This window comes from Natator depressus, chromosome 2, assembly GCF_965152275.1.
Source record: "Natator depressus isolate rNatDep1 chromosome 2, rNatDep2.hap1, whole genome shotgun sequence".
NCBI lineage: Eukaryota > Metazoa > Chordata > Testudines > Cheloniidae > Natator > Natator depressus.
In genome coordinates this window covers 223,940,709-223,964,172 of record NC_134235.1, presented here as the reverse complement: position 1 = coordinate 223,964,172, position 23,464 = coordinate 223,940,709, and the positions used below count along the sequence as shown (strand labels likewise).

The window sequence follows — 23,464 nt, the reverse complement described above, 5'->3', positions numbered from 1 at the left end:
ATGCCATTTTAAGTACTGTTAGATAGTTCAATATCAGTCTTCAAAAAAGTGGGCAGTTTTGTGACAACACATTTAAAATGAAGTCCTCTGACCTTAGAATTTTCACTTTCGCCTTCAGACTACAAGCTAACAGATATGTTCCCTTTAGTGAACTGACACTGTCTCTAGCAACGGGAGACCTAGGATGCACAAGGGTGCAAAAGGCAGTGACCTGGCATTTGCAGAGAATGTAGGTAAAGCCTTCTGGCAGTGCTACAGTTACGTCAGAATGGATCCAGATTCCACCACCAAACATTTGCAGGTTTCATTGTGCGGATGTTGACAGCCCCCACAATTCCCCTCCTGGAACCCCTCTGCCTCATTCCAGCTATAGATTCCATTCTGCACCTCTCTGCAAAGACACGTGGGCCTCCACAGCTCTCTTAAGACTTTCCAATAACCAGTAGTCTTAATGACTACAGTGGACACAGAGCAGGGAAGAACATCCCAAAACAGATCACCTGTTAATAGACTAGAGCATTTTGCAAAGCCCTGTTTCAAATTGAGACTCTGTTTCACGTACTGTTAATGACAAAACTGATATTGTTACTGTAATCAGGACCAGGCTAATTACTATTTATGTTTTGTCTCATCTTCCACAGGTCCTACACCTACCTGTGTCTGCCCAGCTGACTACACTGGAAGTGGTTATGGGCCAAATGGGTGTGCCCCAGTCAGTGATACCTGTCAGCATCAAAACCCGTGTAGAAATGGACAGTGCTTAGTAAGTACGTCTCCTCATAGTTAAAGAGACAATTTTGTTTAGATGTGACAATTAAGACACAGTATACCAGTGAGGATTAAAATCGGCATGGGTTTACCCCTGTGCAACCCCATTGGTGGTGATTTCTACATGCATTTCTGAAGTGTTCTTCACCATACTTTACCTACTGTCCTAGAATATAGTAGGTTTGCACGGGAGGAGGGGGGAAGTGTAAGTCAGTGCAGGATTTGACCCTAGTTTGATGTACTCAGACATGACAATAATGATAAAATATAATCACAGTGTTCATTTTTACATGGTACTTTTTCTTAAATGCACAAAACTAACATGGCTGTGGCGCTATGAATCCTATATCAATTTTTGCTGCTTGTGAATGGATTCATAGGCTAGAAGGGACCACCACTGTGATCACCTGGTCTGACCTCCTGTATAACACAGGCCATAGAACTCCCCCAGAATAATTCCTAGAGCAGATCTTTTAGAAAAACATCCAATCTTGATTTAAAAATTGGCAGTGATGGAGACTTCCCCATGACCCTTGGTAAAGTGTTCCCAGGGTTAATTACTCTCACCGTTAAAATTTTATGCTTTATTTCCAGTCTGACTTTATCTAGATTCAACTTCCAGCCAGTGGGTTGTGTTATACCTTTGTTTGCTAGACCAAAGAGCCCAGTATTAAATATTTGTTCTCCTTGTAGATACTTAAACAGTGTAATCACCCCTTAACCTTCGCTTTAAGCTAAAAGGCTCAGAATAAGAGATAGCAGGACTATTAAAAAATAGTTGAATGGAGAGTAAAACATAGTACACAGCAGATACCATCAATAGAAAACATTTGGGAGTGTTCCATTTAGGGCAACACCCAGAATTCACTGATGGGTCGGAAACTGACTAACAGACAGAAAACAAACACTACAAACAAATGGTCATAGAATATCAGGGTTGGAAGGGACCTCAGGAGGTCATCTAGTCCAACCCCTTGCTCAAAGCAGGACCGATCCCCGACTAAATAGTCCCAGCCAGGGCTTTGTCAAGCCTGACCTTAAAAACTTCTAAGGAAGGAGATTCCACCACCTCCCTAGGTAACGCATTCCAGTATTTTACCACCCTCCTAGTGAAAAAGTTTTTCCTAATATCCAGCCTAAACCTCCCCCACTGCAACTTGAGACCATTACTCCTCGTTCTGTCATCTGCTACCCCTGAGAACAGTCTAGATCCATCTTCTTTGGAACCCCCTTTCAGGTAGTTGAAAGCAGCTATCAAATCCCCCCTCATTCTTCTCTTCCGCAGACTAAACACTCCCAGTTCCCTCAGACTCTCCTCATAAGTCATGTGTTCCAGTCCCCTAATCATTTTTGTTGCTCTCCGCTGGACGTTTTCCAATTTTTCCACATCCTTCTTGTAGTGTGGGGTCCAAAACTGGACACAGTACTCCAGATGAGGCCTCACCAATGTTGAATAGAGGGGAACGATCACGTCCCTCGATCTGCTGGCAATGCCCCTACTTATACATCCCCAAATGCTATTGGCCTTCTTGGCAACAAGGGCACACTGTTGACTCATATCCAGTGGCTATGAGGGTGGGTCAATTTTCAACATGGAAATAGTTAGCAGGGGAATTTCTCCATGAATCTGTATTAAGACCATTGTTTAATATGTTTATTAATGATCTAGTAAAGAGGTGAAGAATGAGGGGAAATGTTTGCAGCTAACAAAATGTAGGTTTCAGAGTGGTAGCCATATTAGTCTGTATCAGCAAAAACAACAAGGAGTCCTTGTGGCATCTTAGAGACTAACAGATTTATTTGCTAGCTCACCAAAGCTTATGCCCAAATACATTTGTTAGTCTCTGAGGTGCCACAAGGACTCCTTGTTGTTTTAACAAAATGTAGGTTAGTCAAGACTATAGGAGACTAGTTCAGGGCACTAAGCATTGGCAATCCAGGTTCAATCCCCTGCTCTGTCACAGACTTCCTTTGTGACCCACTTAGCCTCTCTGTGCCTCAGTTCCCGATCTGTAAAATGGTCTGATAGTACTTCCCTACCTCCCACGGGTGTTGTGGGGATCAATAGATTAAAAACTGTGACGTGCTCAGATAACGTATTAACGGGACACATGTAAATACCTAAAATTGATAGATGAACTTCAGAGGAAACCAACAGAGCTATCACTGGGTGGCATAAAGGCAGATGAAATTTCATTGTTAATAAGCATGAGGTAATACATTCCAGAAGAAGTAATTGCAACTACTAATGCACATTATTGAGCCCTCAATTAAAAGTAAACACTCAGCAAAAAGACTTTAGCATCACTGTGAACACCTCAATAAAAGCCTCTGCTCAATATGCGCTGCTGGACCAAAAAAGTTACGCATGCAGAGAAAGGGATAGAAAATAATAGTGGAAATATTATAGAGTCATTCTATAAATTGATGGTGAGATTTCCCCCACCTGGAATATTGTATTCATTCAAGAAAGTCATAGAAGAAGCACAAGGGGCTCAAATGATGGGCAACAGAAACAATGGGAGATATGGAAAGACCCTCATGGGAGGAGAAATAGGAAAGATTAGGATTGTTTAGAGAGGAGATGAAAAGAAGGGGCAAAAGAGAGAAACACAAAATAAAGAATGGTACAGAGAAAGTAAGTGCTTCCATTACCCTTCTTCATAGTAAAAGAACAGGGGACATCCCCTGAAACTGACATCCAGCAAATGTAGAACAAGTCAAATGAAATAGTATCCTGCACAGTGCATCATTAATTTGCAGAACTCATTGCTGATAAATAGCATTGAAGTAAGAGCCTAGAAGGTGTCCAAAAATTGACATTTAAACAGGTAAAGGGTGAAGTTAACACATGGAGTGGCAGTCCAGCTCAAGGCCCTCTATGATACTTAAACCCCACAAAGGGACTGGATAGGCATCCCACTAATGGGGTGGCTGCATAATGGTGCCTGTGCACACACTTATTAGTGCAGAAAACCACAATGGGAGCAGACCAGAGGTGCGGCAGCAGATCTGTGTTTATCCAGAACTACTGACCCCTGTATTCCATGCAACTGGTACAGAGTCAATGGGTGCTATTTTAGTGAAACACCACAGGCCTCAGCAGGGAGGTGAGTTTCCCCAGCACGCTGCATTCTACCCACATAGACCCCAAATACTTGGACTTTGTGTCTGAAGTGAATTTCGTGTTCTGAGAAAATGCAGTTACTTTAATATGATTAAGAGTTTGTAACTGTATCTACCCCCATGTTCCATGGCATAATAATTGACTGGAGTTAGGAAGAAATTTCCCATGTGGTCAGGTAGGTTATTCCATAATTTTCCATTACAGGGTTCTTACACCTTTCTCTGAAGCAGTTGATACTGACTACTATCAGATTTAGCGCACTGGCTTGGATGTGTCAGGATCCTGGCAAAGGCAGTCAGGAATAAGGGTCAGAGCAGGGTCAAACATGAGACTGAGAGGAGTTTCATAGTCAAGTTCCAGGCTGGAGTCAATACCAAAGATCAGGGTCCAGGTCAGGAGACTGCAGGTCAAGTTGAGGTTGAAGCCAGGAGTGCAAGACCAGGGATCAGGAATGGTCATGGTAGCTACAGGGGAACCACACTGTTGCCTGGACACTTCCCAGAACACCCCTTAGGTTTATGTAGGATGGGGAGCCAATCAGGAGGTCTGAGGCTGCTGCCTGTCAGACCTCTTGAGGCAGGACTTCCTGTGGTCTGAGTCTACAACAGGTCATGGATAATGGAGCACAAGCTGGTTATAGCTTCTGTTGGGTGGCAGCATGAAGATGTCTGCCACCTGCAGCTTTTCAGGGCTGTCTTTGAGACCCCAGGGGCCCTACATTACACCTCCTAAGGGGCATCTCCACTGGCCTTTGTTTGTCTGGATTGGCCTCATGGAAGGCTGTCACGAGGTCATGGATTTGGGATTCTAGCTCCCAGGATCACTCTTCTGAACCAGCTCTCCCAGAGGAAACCATATTTGATTTTTGAAGTCCAGTATCTCATGGATCTTGTATTTGTCGTGTCCCTGGATCTGCACCAGAGGGGGTGGAGGTTGAGCCTGGTGCGTGAAGGGGTTGTTGATGTTTTTAGCAAGGATATAGGGAACACTGGGTGTGCGTTGAGGGATCTGGGTAACTAAAGCCCCATCGTCACTGGGTTAATTACCTGGCTGATGAAATATGGCCCAAGGTATTGGAAATACTATTTACAACATGGCCAGTCGGAGTGGAGGTTTTGGGCTGAGAGCCACACTTTTTACCCAACAGTGAATTCTGGGTGTTCCCTGCACTGATGGTTAACGTACTGCTTATAATCTTCCTTGGTCTTGTCCAGATGTGCCTTGAGTTCTTCTTGGACATCATGGATCTGGCATACTTAGGTGGCAGCTGTGGGATTGGTGGAGTTGCAAGGAGAAGGGGGATGGAAGTCACAGTTTGCATAGAATGGACTCTGCCTGGTGGAGACAAAGTCAGCGTTGTTGTAAGCAAACTCTTCTTTGGGTAGGAGGATCAACTAGTTGTCCTGGTGGAAATTTGTGAAGCAGCACAAATATTGTTCTAACACTTGAGTTGTTCATTCAGGCTGACCGTCAGTTTGTGGGTGATAGGCAGTGGATGTTTAAGCGCAGGTCCTGAGCAATCAAGGTTTCATGCCAGAACCACAACAGAAACTGGAGACCACAATGAGCTGGGACTCGCTCCTGGAATCCTTGGAGATGGATGACATGAGCCACCAGGAGCTGGGCTATTTCTTCTGCAGCCAGCGTATGTGCAATGGGGACAAAGTGGGCCATTTTTGTTAGTGGTTGACTACAGTGTAACTGTTAGACACAGGTAGCTCGACCAAGAATTCCAGGGTAATGGCTACCCAGGATCTGAATGGGGTCTTGGAAGGCATTAGGGTGCCACGGGGGTTTGAGTATAGTGTCTTGGTGCAGACACATGTCTCACAGGAATCGACATGTGAGTGGATTGTCATGCACATTCAGGGCCATCAGAAGGAGCAGCTGGCCGAATGGAAGTTCTGAATCAATGCATTCAGGAAATTCTGGGGCTTGAGACTCAGCATAGGGGGCTCTTGGCTGGTGAGATCTCCTCCTTTCAGGACAAGGCCTCAACAGTCTTGTTCTGGGCCTCTGGGTGGTACATGATGGTGAAATTGAAGTGTGTGAAGAACAGGGTCCAGCGAAGCTGCCTCTGTTTCAGTGCTTTGGCTCGGCAGAGCTACTAAGTTTCTGTGATCCAAATATACCTGTACTGAGAACCGAGCACACTCCAGATAGTGGTGCCACTCTTCAAAGGCCACTTTGGGATCTAGAATCTCCTTATCTCGAATTCCATAACTCTGTTCAGCTGGAGTGAGCTTCCGTGAATAGTAGATGCAAGGGTGGAGGTGTTGCTGGGGCCCATGTGGGCAGACTTCTTGGCAAAACTTGGAGCAGAAGCTACTCTGGTGCTCATGCCAAAGGATGTGGAAATCATGAGCTGCCAAACCAGCCATGAAATGCTGAAGATTATGGGGAAATGTGATGAGCAGATTGTTCCAAATGGAAGGATTTCCAGATGGTTGCAAATGGCAAATTCCAGAGGCACCATCTCCTGTGTCACTGACCCTGACAAGAGAAGTGAGCCATCTAAAGTTTCCACTAGGTTTGGGACAGTCTTTGGTTGTGCCTGAATACCCAGGGCTTGGGCAGTACTGGCATCGAGGAAGTTGTCCACTGCCCCAGAATCCACCAGTGCCCACTGTGGGGGAATTTGGTAAGGGTCTCCTGGAACACAAGCAGATCCAGACTTTAAGGTCCAGGGAGCACTCGCTGTGCCTGGGGCATGCCTCAGTGAGGAGAAGGGGGGCATTATCTGGGGGTTTGCCCAGGCCAACTCCTTCTCCTGGGCCTGCATTGTTTCCTGAAATCGGTCATGCTAAAGCTAGGGATGGGTAATTGGTAAGAATATGGCTGGATCTTCCGTTGTACAAACACAGCCCATGACAACAGCAGTGCTCTTTTTCCTCAGTGGTCACATGGCAATGGGTGTTATCCAGCTGCATGGGTTTTGGGTCTGGTTTGGAGAGGGGTACCACGAGGTACCAGTCAAGTGGTGACCAGGACCCCTTCCTTTCCTTATGTTGTTTGTGGAGCCTATTGCTGATGGCTATGATGAGATTGACCAATGTATCTAGATTGGTTGGGGCCTCCACACAAACTAGATCATCCTTAATTTCCTGCCATAGTCCCCAATAGAACTGGTAGAGCTGCGCTGCTTTGTTTCACTCAGTGTCGGAGACTAGTCGCCGAAAGTGGGCAGCGTACAAGAAGTCTGGTCCCTACTCCTGCTGGAGTTTGCACATGGCCACCTCCACTGAGTGGGCATGGTGTGGATCATCAAATATAGTAGAAAACACCTGGAGGAAGGCATCCCAGTCAGATAGCGTCGGGCTCGTTCATTCACGTGGGGGCGAGGGCCAGTACAATGCATCTCCCAACAGGTGGCTAATAATGAGTAATACTTTTGCTAGGTTGGTGGGGCAGGACAGAGTTGGAGCAGAAACAGCAGGCAACATTGGTTAATAAACCACCTGAATTATGGGGGTCCCCATTAAAATGTTCTGAGTGGAGCACTGGGTCTGGGTATTTTCGTCCTGTAGCCAAGCTGTCTGTTCTCATAGCAGCTGGTTATCTGTGCTGTTCTGTGCCAGTTGGGACCTCAATATCACATTTTCACCATGGAGCAGGGTGGGTTGCCTGTGTAGAGCTTGGTTCTGTGTTGCGAGCTGGGATAATTGGGCTTGAAGCTTGGGGAGTTCCTCCTGGGAGGGTCAAACCCGTTCAAGCATCTCCACTACCCTGTAGGGCATGTTAGACAAGGAGGGGCCCAGTGCCTCCACGGTCCTCCAGGGTAGACCTTCACCATAGGCAAGAGTGGTGCAGGCAAACTGTCAGGATTCTGACCAGGGCAATTGGGACCAAACATCAGAGCAGGGTCAAACCTGAGACTGAGAGTAGCAGAGGAATTTGTGTTTGAGTTCCAGGGTGGGGTCAATACCAAGGATCAGAGTCCAAGTCAGGTGTCAGGGTCAGGGTCAGGAGGTGAGGTCCAAATCAAGCCAAGGTCAAAGCCAGGAGTTCAAGACCAGGGATCAGGAATGGTCATGGCAGCTACAGGAGATCCATACCATTGCTTGGACTCTTCCCAGAACATCTCTTGTGTTTATATAAGGTGGGGAGCCATTCAGGAGCCATGTGGCTGCTATCTGTCAGACCCCTTGACGCGGGACTTCCCATGGTCTGTGTTCACATGGGTCATAGGTAGTGGAGCATGAACTGGTAACAGCCTCTGGGTTTGAGACCCCCTGGGTCTTACAAGATGGACCACTGGCCTGATCCTGTGGTCCTTTTGGGTTTGCTCCATTCTTCATTAACTCTGTCTGGAGTAGTTAAATCCCACTCATGGCACCTTTAGACTATTCAGGCTTCAGAGACCAGGCCTGAGACAAATGATTTATAAACAGCTGTTGTCCTGGCTTGTATTACAGCGATGAGAGGTAACTTGATTTACTTGTTTCTAGGGTAATAATTTCAGTGCCAAGCAAACAGTTTTCTGGATGGCTAAAGTAAGACAGATTTGACTTTTTCAGGTAATTTCAAAGGCCTCTGCAACGCAATAATAGACAAAACAAGGAGCTAATCCGATTAGGCCTTGGGCTTTTTTTAGTATCTAACAGTTAATGTCAAGACAGTTGACTACTGAGTGCTTCCTTTGTTTCTCTGCACCAGCACTGCCAACTAAAAACAATAATAAACATCAATGATTTTATTAACTATATTAATGACTTAAGTTGACTCCCATTTGCTGCATCTTTTCATTCAGTTTATTCTTGCAGGCTACACTCTCTGGATACTTCTGTGTGTGTGATCCGGGCTGGACAGGCATCAATTGTACAGAAAACATCAATGAGTGTTCTAGCAACCCTTGTCAGAATGGTGGAAGTTGTACTGATGGAATTAATGGCTACTCCTGTGAATGTACAAATACCTGGACTGGACCTCAGTGTCAGACTCCCCAGCAAGGTAACATGAAAAGCATAGTGACTGAGAACTGAAGCACCACCCTATCAATCTGATATCTATAAAAGGCATTTGGATTAGAGATGAGGTTTATAAGGGAAAAGTCTTACCCTTGGGTTTAAAATATGAGAGGCAGTGGAAAATAGATCCTGATCCAAAGTCCATGTGAATCTTTCCCACTCCTTCAGTGAACTCTTGTATTGAGCCCATAATGCTTAAAGCTTCTAACTCCACGTGCTTACCAACAATAACATAACAGACAGGTTGAATTTTAGGCCTACTAGCCTTGACTAGTCCTTTTAAATCCTAAAATTAGATTTCTGTAGTTAAATAGAGATCTTCCGAATCCTGACCATGTGTGTACTAATTCAGATGGGAAGGAGGATTTGCGGGAGGGATAATGGAATCACAAGTGAACAGAATAAAGTTTGCTTTTGATTTATATAATGTATTTCATACTTGGTTTGCCTCAAAGGGCTTCACAAAAAAGAGTTAGATTGTGGTAATGCAATGACTATATGCTTCAAGCAAATGTGGCAACTATTAGGCTTTCTATAGTAGTCACTATGCAGTCTGGGATATTAGAACTTACGTGACAAAGAGAATGTTGTCAATGAAACCAGGATGATCACTATTTCTTTTCAAGGAGTGTCACAGAATCTTTAATTTTTACCCGGTACAGCAGACGGTGACAAGAAATAGACTTCAGTTTAAATGTTTTATCTGAAATATAGTACCTGTAAGTCACAGTGCACCTCATCACCCTCAGTATGAATACTACATTGCAGAACCAACGTAGAATAGGAGCCTACACCGGGACTAAACTTTATGGCTTTCTGACACTGAACCAGCCTGAGTCTACAGCCAAGGAATTGAGAAAGATAGACAAACTGTTTGGATCCCAGTGGCTTAGAAATCGGGGAGGGTGGGGGGAGTGCTGAAAACTTTGAAAAAGTTCATTTTGAAACAGCAGCTGACCAAATGTGTCCTCAGCCAAAAATATAGCATCATTGCTGTTCATGGAGATTGGAGAGGGAGAGCTAAATGAGGCCCTGAAGTTTTTGGTTAACAATAAAAACATGAAGGAAGTCCACACACTGAAAACATTATTTAAAGGAAATATAACCCACAGAGCCAGGGCATGTTACATTTGTAGGGAAATTACATGGCCCTGTCTTTGACATTGTTTTTCAGTGGCATGTTTTATAAATACTTTATGAAAATTAATTTAATATCAAGATGCCGTTCCACTGAGAGAGACACACACACACACACACACACACACACACAGCATCAGTCTGTCACAGTGTGGCTCTACAACTTCATATGTATTGTAGACAGTTGTGTGGGCTGGGAGCATCATCTAACATTACAGTTGGCTGACACTTCCCATTATAAGACCCTGTTTTTAGTTGCTTAGAACTTTGCCAGACTTTAACTGTTCAGGCTGAAATTTTCCATGCTGGGTATCTGCCTCAAGTATTAATTTTATTTAAATAAACTAAACTAAACTAAATAAACCCTTAGTTGAAATTTTTGCCAAAATGCTTCTGCCATTTCTAAGAAAAAGGCTAGGGAAAAATGCATTGTCTTTCAATGTTAAAAAAAAAAAAATCCTGGTGACCTTTTCTTTGAAAAAGCTCTAGCACACCTATGATTTGGAGGAGGTACTTGAAATTTGTCAAAGAGATGGCCTTTGTGTCAGAGCTGTGCCTTTCTGTGAAAATCTACCTACATGTTGCCAAGTTTATAAGCTTCTAAAAAATTGCAGTTTAGACATGCTTAGCAGAGACTTGGTAGAACTTAACAGCTAAAATCTCTGAAGATTCCACCCTTGGTGAGCATGCTCAAGCCTCTCACGACTCCTAATACTGAGAAGACTGCATGTGCGCCATCCCCTCAGATCAAATGAGCATGCTCCTGTCCAAAGCTTGAAACAATACTTTCTCTATAATGGCTGGTCCCAGCTGCTGCAGGCTATGGTAGGGCCAGCCACTGGAATTGAGAGCAGAGAGCTGATGTGTTCCCTGCTCTCAATGACCCTCTTGCTGGCATTCAGGCAGAATGGAGGAGGAAGCTGTCTGATTCAAATGTAGAGAGGACATGAACTGAACCTGGAGCTTTTCAGGGGAGAAAAATGGAGAAGTATATTGGAACAAGAAACCTGGGCGGGGGGCAGAGCCTGGAAGTGGCTGGGGTAAGGTCTGGGAAAGAGGGAAGGACGTGAGGGGTAGCCAGTGGGTGGGAGGAAACTGATATTGGGTGAGGAGCTGGGGGAGAGACAGACTGGCAGGGCAAGAAGCGTGCGACTAAGAACTAGTGGGAGGTGAGGAGAGGAGAGAGATCTCATAAGAAGCCAGGGTGCAGGGGGAGAATTGGGATTGGCTGGGTAAAGAGACTGGGACGAAGCCAGTGGAGGCAAGGACACTTAACTTGGCTGGCAAAGAGGGATTGGCTTGGCTGGGGAGTAATGGGAGGCAGTGGAGATGGGAAACATGAGGGGAAAGGGTAGCTTGAGGCCAGAGAGAGAGAGAAGTTATGAAGGGAACTGGGCCTGGCTGGGCAAGGAGATTGGGGACAAGGACTGTAAATAGCTGGCTAAATATCTGTGAAACCTGCTGGAAAATTATCTCATCCCCCCTCTAGTGCTGGTCCACACAAAGGATAACATCAGACTGTTACTATCAGTTACTGTGTTAGCTTAAATGGCAGAGGTCTGTGTGGTGGAGCTAAAGATTCCAAAACCTTGTTGATGAACCATATGGGTATCTATATGATAACACGTAATGCAATTTCTGTATGATTAGTTTTTTTTTTTTAAATCTGAAATTACACATAAAAGACTATGTAAAAGAACATTATTAAGGTTCCAAAATCAAGCACTCAAAAGTTAGGAAATGCCAGGTCTATGAAATTTTAATTTGCTCCCCTTGTGCATGTGCATTATGATACAGTATTTAATTACATGATCACTCACTATTTTTTCCACAGGACCCCTACCTTATTCAGTGTATAGGATGGGCCTGTTCTGGGGATGATCAGGGCTGTGCAATGAAAGAAGCTGCTGTCTGTAGGACCCTTGCCTCATTTGTTGCAGAAGTTGAAAGGTGTACAGGAAATGAGGCAGGGGACTGCAGGAAGGGGAAGGATGATCTCATGGTTAAGGCAGTTGACTACTGGCCTGGAGAACTGTATTCTATAGCTGCCAGTGCTGCTGAGTTCCTATCTCCTGCTAGGCAAGACACTTAAACCACACTTTTCACATGAGCATAGGCAGCGAGTTATATGGGCCCGTGGTGTTTGTGCTCCACCAATATTCAGGAACGTGGGCCCAGCTCCGCCAATGTTTGGGCTTATATTTTCATAGCTGTCCCATCCATAGGACGGACCGGGGCAACAGCCCTGTGCTTTGAGGGGCCCCGTGCTTCAGGGGGACACGGGGGCCAGGGAAGCCTGGGGAGTTAGCGGGGGGCCTGGCGCTGCAGCAGCAAGTGACCCAGCCTGCCCTGCCCCGCCTCTTCTTGCCCCTGCTCCGCCCCCACCCCTTCCCCCGATCCCCTGCCCCACCTCTTCCTGCCCCTGCTCTGCCCCCTCACTCTCCCGATTCCACTCCTTTCCTCAAGCCCCCACCTTCGCCCCGCCTCTTTCCAGCTTCCGCCCCTTCCCCCAAGCGACACTGGGAGCCAGTGGGGTGGGGCGGGCTGGGGCCGAGTCGCTCGATGCTGCCAGTGCCAGGCCACCCATTACTCCCCAGGCCACCCTGGACCCCGTGTCCCACTGAAGCTTGGGGCCCCCCAAAGCGCGGGGCCCGGGGCAGTTGCCCTGGTCTGCCCTATGGATGGGATGGCTCTGCTTGGATCTGTTGTGTGCACCACCAAAAATTATACAAACTTGGTGCCCATGCACAGGAGGCCACTAATTGTGTGTTGCTTATTTTCTGTGTGCTCAACCTGAAACCCTGGGGTCTGATTTGCAGAAGTGCTGAGCGCACACAGCTGCGACTGAAGTCAATGGAAGCTGTGTTTTGAACATAGTCATTGCTACATTCTGCTAAGTGCTCTGAAAACTCAGGTTCTAGGTGTCTCAAATTGGGCACCCAAAAGTGGTGGATACTTTTGATTTAATCTCTCTGTGCCTCAGTTTGCCATCTGTAACATAGTGATAATACCCACTCATCTCACAGGCTGTTGTGAAAATTAATTAATGTTTGCAATGCATTCAGATACTATCGTGATGAACACCATGAGTAAATAAGTAATTCTGCCTTCATAACAGTTTTTGAATAGTGTGAAGTAAATAAGGCATGGTGCCCAACAATGAGAAGAAAACAAAATATTGACTGACTACTAATTAACTGAGCACTGCTCATCCTGTGCACTGAATGAGTCAGGGCTCCTGTGGAAAAATAGTATGTTATCATGTAATTAAGAAGTGTATCATAATGCACGAGCACAAGCAACCTTAATTCTGCTGTTTCCTGACTTTTGAGTGCCTCACTTTGCAACCTTAAGGTTTTTTAAATGTAGTTTTTATTTATTTTTTGGCTTTTGTTTCTTTTTTTCCATTTTATTTTCTTTTGTGCATGTAGTTATAACTTTGTATGGCATGGGGAGTGAAACTCTTTTAAATAGCCATTGTGAGAACTGTTTATATTTGGAGATATGTCTGGCTATATCCTATTTTCTCCTATTTTTTTCTTCTCTTGATTCTTTTCATTACTAAGCACACTTGTATGAAAATTGGATTTTTGTTCCTGAATTATTCAAAGTAGAGGCAGTTAAAAATTGGAATATCTGTCTCACAGGAAATTCTGATCTTCAACATTTGTTTTAGTCCTGAATCTGGACAAAATGTCAAAATATCAGGTTTTTTGTGGAATGAAAAGTTTTGAAATATTTTGGTTAGAAAATGGTGAAATATTTTACTTGAACATTTCCAATCAAAACAAAACATTTAGACATTCCCCAAATAAAAATGTTTCATTTCAGTTTGTTGAACTGAATTGAAATATTTCATCTGGATTCAGTTGGACATTAAACTGCATCTGCATATGGTGCCATCGGGCTTCCTGGGAGTTGTAGTTCAGATGCAGCATGACCCCATTCTTCCTAGTGGGACGGGTTCTTTTGCCAGACTACATCTCCCATGATGCACCACACAGCTTGGTTAGAGAGGTGACCACTGTGCATCATGAGAGATGTAATCTGGTCAGGGAGTAAGGCCCACAGAGGAGAATGAGGACATAAAGCACCCGTATTACAACTCCTAAGAGACATTACATCAGCATAGGCATATGCAGTATAATGTTGAACAAACCTGAAACAAAATGTTTCAGTTCAAGTTGAACCAGCAGAAACAAAATATTTCATTTTTCCTCACAGAAAATGAAAAACTTTATCAAAATCTGAATTTTCCTGTGGAAAAAATTTGTTTTTGCAGAAACAGCATTTTCTATCAAAAAGTCATATTGATGGAAATTTCCCAGCTATCGCTAATTCTTAGGCTTCTTTTGCTTATTACTCACCTGAGGTCACTCTGCTCTCAGTAAATCCCAGCCATTCCTCTTATACAAATGGTTCTCTCCTTTTTTTTCTAAATGTTTACCAAATCAAAAGTTATGGTAAAGGATTTCACTCTATTTACTTCAATACAGGAATAACTGTAATGAATCTGTTTTGTTTTGTTTTTTCCTGCAGTTTGTGGAGGGTTTCTTTCAGGCTCCAATGGGTCATTCAGCTACCCTAACAATCCAGGCAGTGAGCAGTATGATCACCGGGTCAGCTGTGCTTGGGTTATCCGAACTAATAACAATAAGGTAAACTAGAGTGCACCTAAAAATAAATCACCCTACTGGAATGAGTAACTGTCAGTTGATCAGCACAGTCATAATTATGACCAGGCAGTGTTACTGGAGTCAGGAAAAATGACTTCAGGGGATGAATTTCAGTCTGAGGGAAGGAGTGTAAATACAAACAGGTAATAAATGCTAAAGGTATTCAAAGGTGAACTGAAATACTTTTTATGCATCGAGGGCCAAATTCAAGTTTCTTTCTTTCTCTTGCAGCCATCAATTACGCAGCACTTCTAACCCCAAACATTCAAAAATCATGAGCCTGGCCACCAAAAATCGTAAGATCTTTTAAAAAGAATTAATTTTAGTTCTTTTTATCAGACTTCGGATTTCTGAACCTGGATGGTGCACTTGAGTCACATTTTTATGGTTTTCTTCATGACCACGAGGTTTAGAAATTTACTTTAAAAACAACAGCTGAGATTCCCATATAATCACTTGCCTTCAGGAGCAGGGGCTTTAAGAACAAACAGCAAATATTGCAAGATTCACGATAGACTTGCAAGAGTTGGCAACACCAAACAACACATACTAACACCTTAAATAATACAGAAACCATATTTCTTACACTGCTTTAGGTTTGGGATGTGATCCATTTACAGCTGCATTAGAAATATTAATGAATATCCAATAGGGATCAGTCCTGCACTGTGATGGGTTAGATGGTAGGTTGGTAGTCTAGTCTAGATGACCTCACAGGATTATCCATGTCTAATCTCTATGAGTCTGTGAAATGTAGAATCCTGAATTCACATCTTCAGTGGTTGAGCATAAGAAAAGCTGATCTACAAATTGTGGCACTTTCTCGGGGTGCCCAGGTTGTGAGTGACCTTGTTATCTCACTGCCTTCAACCATAGGAAGATTTGCTTGTGCTTAACTGGATGTCAGCTCCCTGACACCACCAGTCTGGTAGGCACACAGAGAATATCCTTGGGGCTCTGCCAGGCCTTACTTTGCCTTGCAGATTAACAATAGGTGCAGACAAGTCCCTGAGCCCCCTTGAAGTGTTCCCCTGGAGTGTCTAGCCCTTAACCACTGGACACTCTCAGAAATTACCAGGTAAACTGTCCCCAAAGGAACAGTGCACACACCAGCTTGTTTGGTTCATCTGAGGATTACCTCCAATATAACATCACAGCACTGGGATACAGATATAGTGAAAACCATCATAAGTTTATCATCAAAGGCTAAGATCTAAGATACAGTGAATAAGAATAATGGTGGAAATAGAAGTGGGTCCATATAAAACAAAAAGTATAACATGCTTCCTAGAGTCTAAACTTAACTCTAACAGGCTAAAAGCATCTGATTAAGTGGGTTATAGCCCACAAAAGTTTATGCCCAAATTCATTTATTAGTCTCTAAGATGCCACAAGGACTCCTCATTGTTTAGGCTAAAAGTAGTTTGTCTCTCCTAAACCATCAATGTGGCTGGGCTCTCCCTTTCATGAATGTGAAAAGTGCTGTCCTTTTTGCTTCCGAAGTAAAGGATGAAGGGGTGTCTTTTTACATACTTGTTATATTCCCCAAAGACATTGTTTTGTGCCCAGTGTCAGGGTGACCCCAGGGTTTATTTCCTATTGCCATCACACCCTCATGTTCACATCCTATGCAAATGGGCTTCCACTGTGTGGGCTTACAATGCTTATTTTACATGTGAACCAAAGCAGACAGGTGAATCCTTTATCTGGTCAAAACCTGCTTGTCAACCCCGCTTTGATTCAGACTTTAAAATGTATTTTCCAGTGTATATACACATCTGTACATACATCTCACAATAATTATGTTAATGATTATGACATAAGCTTTTTCTAGATACCTCACTTGACCCTCTTTGGATAAATACTATGAAAGCAATATGCAAAGTATAGTGAGTTTGTTAGGCCTGTTAGGAGTTACTGTTACAGAACAGTGAACTCTTCGCCCATTGGCACCAATGGGCCTCTGTGTCACACAAATATATTTTATGCCTACACATATATTCTGATACTAATTTGGGATCAAATTTTCTAATTTTATTTTTAAAAATTGTAAAGCATTTCAGTTCCTGATTAAGAATAAGATTTCTTGACCGAGGATTAACTTTTCTTGTTTTTTAATTTTTATACTTCAAGAATACTAATTAACCAATCTCTGTTGATTACTGGAAGTTTATGAAAAAGGCTACATGCCAGATCCTCAGCTTTAAATCCATATAGCGCCATTGACGTCAGTAAAGCTATGCTGAAGTACACCAGCTGATGATCTGGATCTAACTAAATTGTCGTATGCCATTATTTGGCTACAGTAGGTTCATAAAAGGAAGAATTTATATCCACAAAAGAGCCTTTAGTTTTGTAGCTGAAAGGAAGATACTTAAAACACTATAAAGAATGGGAATATGCTTGTTAATTAATTACATACCATAAAGAAAATAACACAGTGAAACTCTAATCAAATATTGCTAGGTTATCCTGTATTTCAAACTCTTAACATTATACCATCAAATTTAGCTGTGAGGATCCAAAAATTAGTATCCTGAGTAACTATTAGTTTATAGGAATAGTAATATTAGGAATTAAGTCCTCCTAGACAACTTTTCTGTCTGTCTGGATCTTTCTGTATCTCCTTTCCTTTCTTTTGACCTTTATTATTACTTAATACCTTCCTTTGTCTTAGGTTTTTTGTTTGTTTTGTTTTCTTCAGGAAATGTCATAATTGCTCTGAAGCTTGTCACTGATGTGCACAATTGTGTGGACAGGTATATCTGCTCCGTACAGGGTTATTGTGTAAACAATGTCTACATCACTCTTACAAATGAAACTTTAGACCACAGATGGACAAATAAAATGATCTAATTTATGCTATTTCCTGTTAGATTCTGCGTATTACTTTCCCATTCTTCCAACTGGAAGCACACAGCAGCTGTAATTCTGATTTCCTTCAAATTCATGATGGGTCCTCAGCATCAGCATACATGCTGGGAAAATACTGTGGCTCATCTCATCCTCCTGAGCTTTTCAGTACCCATAATTCCTTGTATTTCTGGTTCCGTTCTGGTCACACAATTAATGCAGGAGGATTTACAGTTAAATGGGAGTCTCGAGAACCAGGTAAGTTTTAAGAGATGTCAGGTAATGTACCAAAAAAGGGGGAAAAGATCATTATGTCCTACTTGGTTAGTAAAGGTCAAGAGCTGAAGGACAAAGTTTGACTAAGAGTAAGGGAGAAAAGATGGCCGATGAGCTATCTGTAGATGCTCTGAATCAAATTCTAACTAACAACTACTGGCTGGACAACGTTTGCTAGGATTTTGCTTTAGTTTTTAAGGTTGTTTTGCTCTTTCTATGAGGGATTCTCAAAAGTTTATTAGGATCCTAGGTTATATGTTCCTGGGGACTTTGAGATTTTTTATTATCATTTATCCCCTGGGCAAGTAAGTTTTTTGTCTCTGTCACTGTCAGTTTGCAGAAGGCTAAGATAATGAGAATAAAAAACATAACAGTTTTCCATCAAAATTTCAAACAATTTGACTTTCTCTGTGCAGTTATCTCTTATGTCTGAATTCCTGAAAACAGCATTTGCATGATCTTTTGATGGACTGGGCAATTCCTTTCTCAAAGTAGATCATTAACTTGGGCCTCTTTCAGGACAGCTAGGGAAGGGCAAATTCATGTTACCTAATTTCAACCCCCCAAACACTCTGGGTTTGAAAGCTTGACTAGAACTTTAAAATTATTGTTTCCAAGTACTGCCTAGGTGGGATCACAGGGGAAAAAAAGGGATAGAGGAGAGGGAGGGAATACATCCAGTGAGTAAAATGCATCAGAGAAAGGGCATCAATAAGAGAATGAAAAAAGAGCCAGAGGTAGATCAAAAATGTTTATTGAATAAACTAGATGTTTATTCTAGACTACAACATACAAATCACCCACTAGTGCTACCCAGTCTTTGCTGTGGGAAGGATTATTCCTCTACCCTGAGTACATAACACTTGAATTGGAAAAACTTTTAAAAAAATGTTAACAACTTTGCAGTAGCGTAAAAAGTGGGGGATTAGGTTTTAAAAAAAAGCTCATACAGTCAGCCTAGTTCTGTGAACCCCAGAAGAGGCCTGTGTGTTTGCTTGTTCCATCTCTCACGATATTTTCACTAAGTTACTGAGTTACCCATTTTTTTAAAAGTTGGAGCTGTGCATCTGCAGGCTGGTCTACACTGATGACATACATCAGCATAGCTATGTCACTTAGGGGTGTGAAAAATCCACACACACACCCAGACATGTTGCTATGCCAACCTAAATCCTGGTGTAGATAGTGCTAGGTTGATGAAGAATGATTCCACTGACCTAGCTACTGCTTCTCAGGGAGGTGAATTACCTATACCAAAGGGAGAACCCCTCCCATTGGCATAAGTAGTGTCTACAGTGAAGTGCTACAGCAGAGCTACAGCTGCACCACTGTAAGTTTTCAGTGTAGACACACACCTTTAGAAAATATTTGGGGTTCTATTTTTATTGTTCATGGATTTCCTTAAATGTAACTCTTGAGAAGGAAAACAAATGGGTTGATTTGATATATCTGATAGCCTAAAACAGTCCATAAACTCCATCATTAAGGGTTGATTTAGATTTGGCCGTTACGTACATTCTAACTAAGTTGGATGAAAGAGTGAAGTAATTCTGTGGGTTTTTTTCCCCCTGTTTAGAATGTGGTAGTGAACTAACAAATACTTATGGCTCAATAAACTCGCCGGGATACCCTGGTAACTATCCTCCTGACAGAGATTGTTACTGGACCATCTCAACCAATCCAGGCCTTCTCATCACATTTGCCTTTGGCACACTGAGTCTAGAGCATCATGATAATTGCAGCTATGACTATCTGGAGGTAAAATTTCATCATTATGGCAATGTTATTGCAAAGCAAAATATTGCAACCGTTTAGTTTCAGACAGAAAAGTAATGCTGGCAAGATAAATCACAAGCTGAAATAGTCACTCACTACTCATCAACCACAAAGACACATACACAACAAGAGTGAAATCCTGCCCCATTGAAATCAGTAGAGGAAGGCAGTAAAAGTTTTGTTACTGACTTCAGTGGAAGCAGGATTTCACCATGAATCGCTGGTGGGAAACTTATTTAGCCTCAAAAAACCCAGTCTCTAGAATTCTGGTCAAACATACACCCGCAGGGAATTAATTGTATCAACAAAAAGTGTGAGAGAAATAAATATTGTACCACAGTACATGGCTTGACATGTGAGATTTAGGCCACGTCTCAGATGCAAAGTTTTCTACTGTATCACAGTTACAGAGATGTGAAAAGGGAAGTGTTTCAAGGAGCATTTACCACTTGCGTTGGGCAAATCATTGATTTTTCAATTCAGTGGCCAAACTGAAAAATCAAAACATGGGGTTTTTTTGTGTTTACCCAGAATGACAATTTTGGGTTTTTTTTTCCTTGCTGAAACTAAAAACAAAACAAATCATGCAGAGTGGAATGAAATTTTTTGTTTATTTTTCAGGATTTTTTATCCTTTTGTGTTTTTTATACTTAAATCTAGCTAAAATTCTAAATGAAATGTTGTTTTCAAGGAAAAGTTAAAACATTAGTGTTGAAAATGTCAAAAAAATTCAATTTTTTTCAGAATTTTTTCCAAACTTTTTTTCAGCTGAAACTGTTCACTGAATTCAATCTGAATTGGCAAACAGTTTATGTTGATTGAAAACTGCATTTTTCAGCAAATAAACTATTTGCCAATTTTTTTTCACCCATCTCTGTTTACCATTAGAAAAAAATGCTGCGTCATTTCTGAAATATTGGGACACATGTTAAAAGGCCAGCAAATACGGCTTTTTGAAACCTTCAAGTAGTATAAGCATCTAAATCACTACACCAAGAAGGATTCCTTCCCGTTGTGTCTGGAAAGCTTCCTTTCTGTGAAATTAGCCATAGTGTATGCAAACTGTTGTATATTACTGGAATCAATTATAATCGCAAATGGCATCAGTCATTCAGTGAAGGAATAAAGAAACAGATTTAACTGCCCCCGTTACAGTGTTTTATTGAGGCTATCTAGAAAATGTGTGATGGTATAAAAGCTCTATCTTACATTAGTGAAAGAGGGTATTTTTCCAGATTAAGTATCCAATAGTAGTAGTTCTTCTGAATGATAACATAGATATTAAAATCCTTAATTCTGATTGATCAAACCAGTCACATGATCGTGGTTACTTACCAACACTGCACTGTTTGGAACCTACTTCTGTGAGTGTGTCTGTTCCATAACGATAATAATCAAACACATTTTTCTTACTCTGATTGTCTTCTTTAGCTATATTTAAATGTATTCACAACAATAACCAAAGGGCTGGGCTATCATCTTACAGTACAGGCTGAGTGAGGGGCATCACGTACCTGCATGTCCCCAGGAGCAGGACAGGAAGTAATGCAACTAAGATCTGTATTATCTGCTGCTGGATCCTCTCTGCTATTGAGTGACTGCAAGGAGATCTAGCACAACCTCTCCTGGAGCTGGGTATCCGGGAAAGGTGGAGGAGGAATGGCAACCTGTAAGCAGCTGCGAATTCCTGTCTCCTCATAAAAGGAGGTTCACTTCCTTTTGTAAACTTAAGATTTGTAGAGTTGGGAGAGAGCGTGGCCTCCAAAATTTTTTGTGACTCCCCAAACCACTGCCACCAGAGAGGATGATTCCAGGAAAACTTTGCAAGGTGGATCTCATAAAGTTTCCCTCCCCTTCCATCCATTCAGTGAATGATCCCTATGTCATTCATGTCAACACTGGAGTGATTTATTAGGGGTTGGGTCTCATAGTCCTTCAACATCCAGTGCAAATGCACGATTGGTGACTTAAATGGGAGTTTTGAATGTGTGAAAACAGCAAGGCCATGCTGTGATTTACCAGCTTTCCCTCCACCCAGTAACCTTCAATCACTAATGAAACCTCCTATGAGTTCCTATGCTAAGATAACTTTAGGTATATTGAAATTGCCCACAGTTGGCTTATATCTGACAACCCTATGCTGAGGATTAATACTTTTGTTTAGATTCGAGACGGCCTCCTTCCACAAGACTCCATCCTCGGTAAATATTGTAGCACCAATTCTCCTCCCCCACTTCAAACCTCTGGCCCATATGCATGGATTCACTTTCATTCTGATGACTCAGTCACCGACAGAGGCTTCCACATTGTCTACACTACATCGCCTTGTAAGTACAACTGTGCATTTAACTTATGAATATAGCATTTCCAAAATTACTGTGTCTAGAAATAGTCTGGAAATAGAAACAGGCAGGGTCATGGTGGACTCTATCCCAATTATCTGCTGTTTGACTTGCAGCCAGCATTTAGATATATGATCCATCTGAGGTCTCGAATGATCAATTTATTTTTATTTAACACAGCGGATCCCAATTGTGGAGGAAACTACACAGACAGTGGGGGGGTTATCATGTCCCCTTACTGGCCTAACCCATACATTAACAACAGGCAGTGTATCTACGTTATCCGACAACCACCAAATGAAAAAATCTACCTCAACTTCACTCACATGGAGCTGGAAAGCCACAGCGGCTGTTCTTGGAATTATATTGAGGTGACTTTTATTATTTTGTGGTTTTGAAATGTTGATTATCTGTGTGCATAAAACTGTAAAGCAAAATTTCTTCCTAAGATACAAGAGAGTAGATATCTCTTTTTATTAGGGTTCAAAAGCCACAAAGGCTAAGAAGCAGGGGATATGCAATCAGCATGAGCCAAAGGTGAGTGAATATGAGAACCCAGCTAGGATTAAGTTGACTCTCAGTCACTCCACATAATCAGGATGGGGTTTGAGCCTTGGGTTAATGTGTACCAAATACAAGATAAGCATAAATAATACCAAGGCCAAGAAGGCACTGTTTAGAATTCAGTGGGCTCATCTCTTGCTTGATATACTTTCGAGCAAACTGAGAACAGGTTCCAGTGAGCTCAGTATAGTGGATCTATTTCTACAGTGTTAGCCATAAAAGTTTGCTTATTAACATTGTTCCCTGTCTTTCTGCTTTAATTGGGAGGCTTTGGTTGGAATGAAGTGTAATTAATTTCTAAAATTAGAGGGAAGTCTGTATAATGAAAACAGACAGCTTTTGTTTGTCTGGCCTGCTACTTCTCTTGTCTAATTGCTGGCAGAACAGCAGCTAAACTCACAGAAGACAGAGAAACCAAACAATTTTTGTTGGGCACAATCAGATTGTGATTTATCAAGGCATTTACCTTGTTGTTTGCTGATCAATCTCAGGCAGTTTAGCTTTATCATACTTTTTCTGTCCTTTTCATCCCATCTCCTTCCACGCCCCCACTCAGATCCATTCAATCCAGAACAGAGGAACAGGGATGGAGTTTTATGACCCTGGAATAACCAGTCTGTTCAAAGCTGTGTGGTTTTGTCAAGTTCTGGTCCCCCATCCCCCCAAAAAATAGTTTTGTGAGCTCTAAAATATTCTCTCATAGGTATTTGTAGTAAAGTTTAAACTAGGGAGCTGGCTTTAGACTTTTAAATTCTTACTTTAAAATCAGTTTTTTGACAACTGTTTTCTCATTTTGAAAAGACCCAGAGGCTCATGTGCTCTGATGATAACAGGAAATCTGTGCAATTGCTATAGACATAGACACAGACACAGCTCATCGTTTCTGCTAGGGGGGATGTTTAGTCTCTGATTAAGGAAGCAGGAGCCTGAATCCCTGGAACTCCAGTATTCTAGAGAGAAACGAGACACAATATGTTT

The 23,464-nt window shown here is 42.3% G+C and overlaps 1 protein-coding gene across 2 annotated transcripts in view; it reads left to right on the top strand.

Moving 5' to 3' along the window:
• CUBN (cubilin) overlaps window positions 1–23,464 on the top strand; it is a 212,908-nt gene that overhangs the window by 13,561 nt on the left and 175,883 nt on the right. For both annotated transcript variants that reach the window (XM_074946012.1, XM_074946011.1), the window contains exons 11-17: window positions 642–763; window positions 8,659–8,845; window positions 14,539–14,657; window positions 17,552–17,786; window positions 19,381–19,562; window positions 21,745–21,907; window positions 22,103–22,293. In XM_074946012.1, the coding sequence (XP_074802113.1) occupies window positions 642–763; window positions 8,659–8,845; window positions 14,539–14,657; window positions 17,552–17,786; window positions 19,381–19,562; window positions 21,745–21,907; window positions 22,103–22,293 (1,199 nt within the window). The remainder of the gene's footprint in view (window positions 1–641; window positions 764–8,658; window positions 8,846–14,538; window positions 14,658–17,551; window positions 17,787–19,380; window positions 19,563–21,744; window positions 21,908–22,102; window positions 22,294–23,464) is intronic.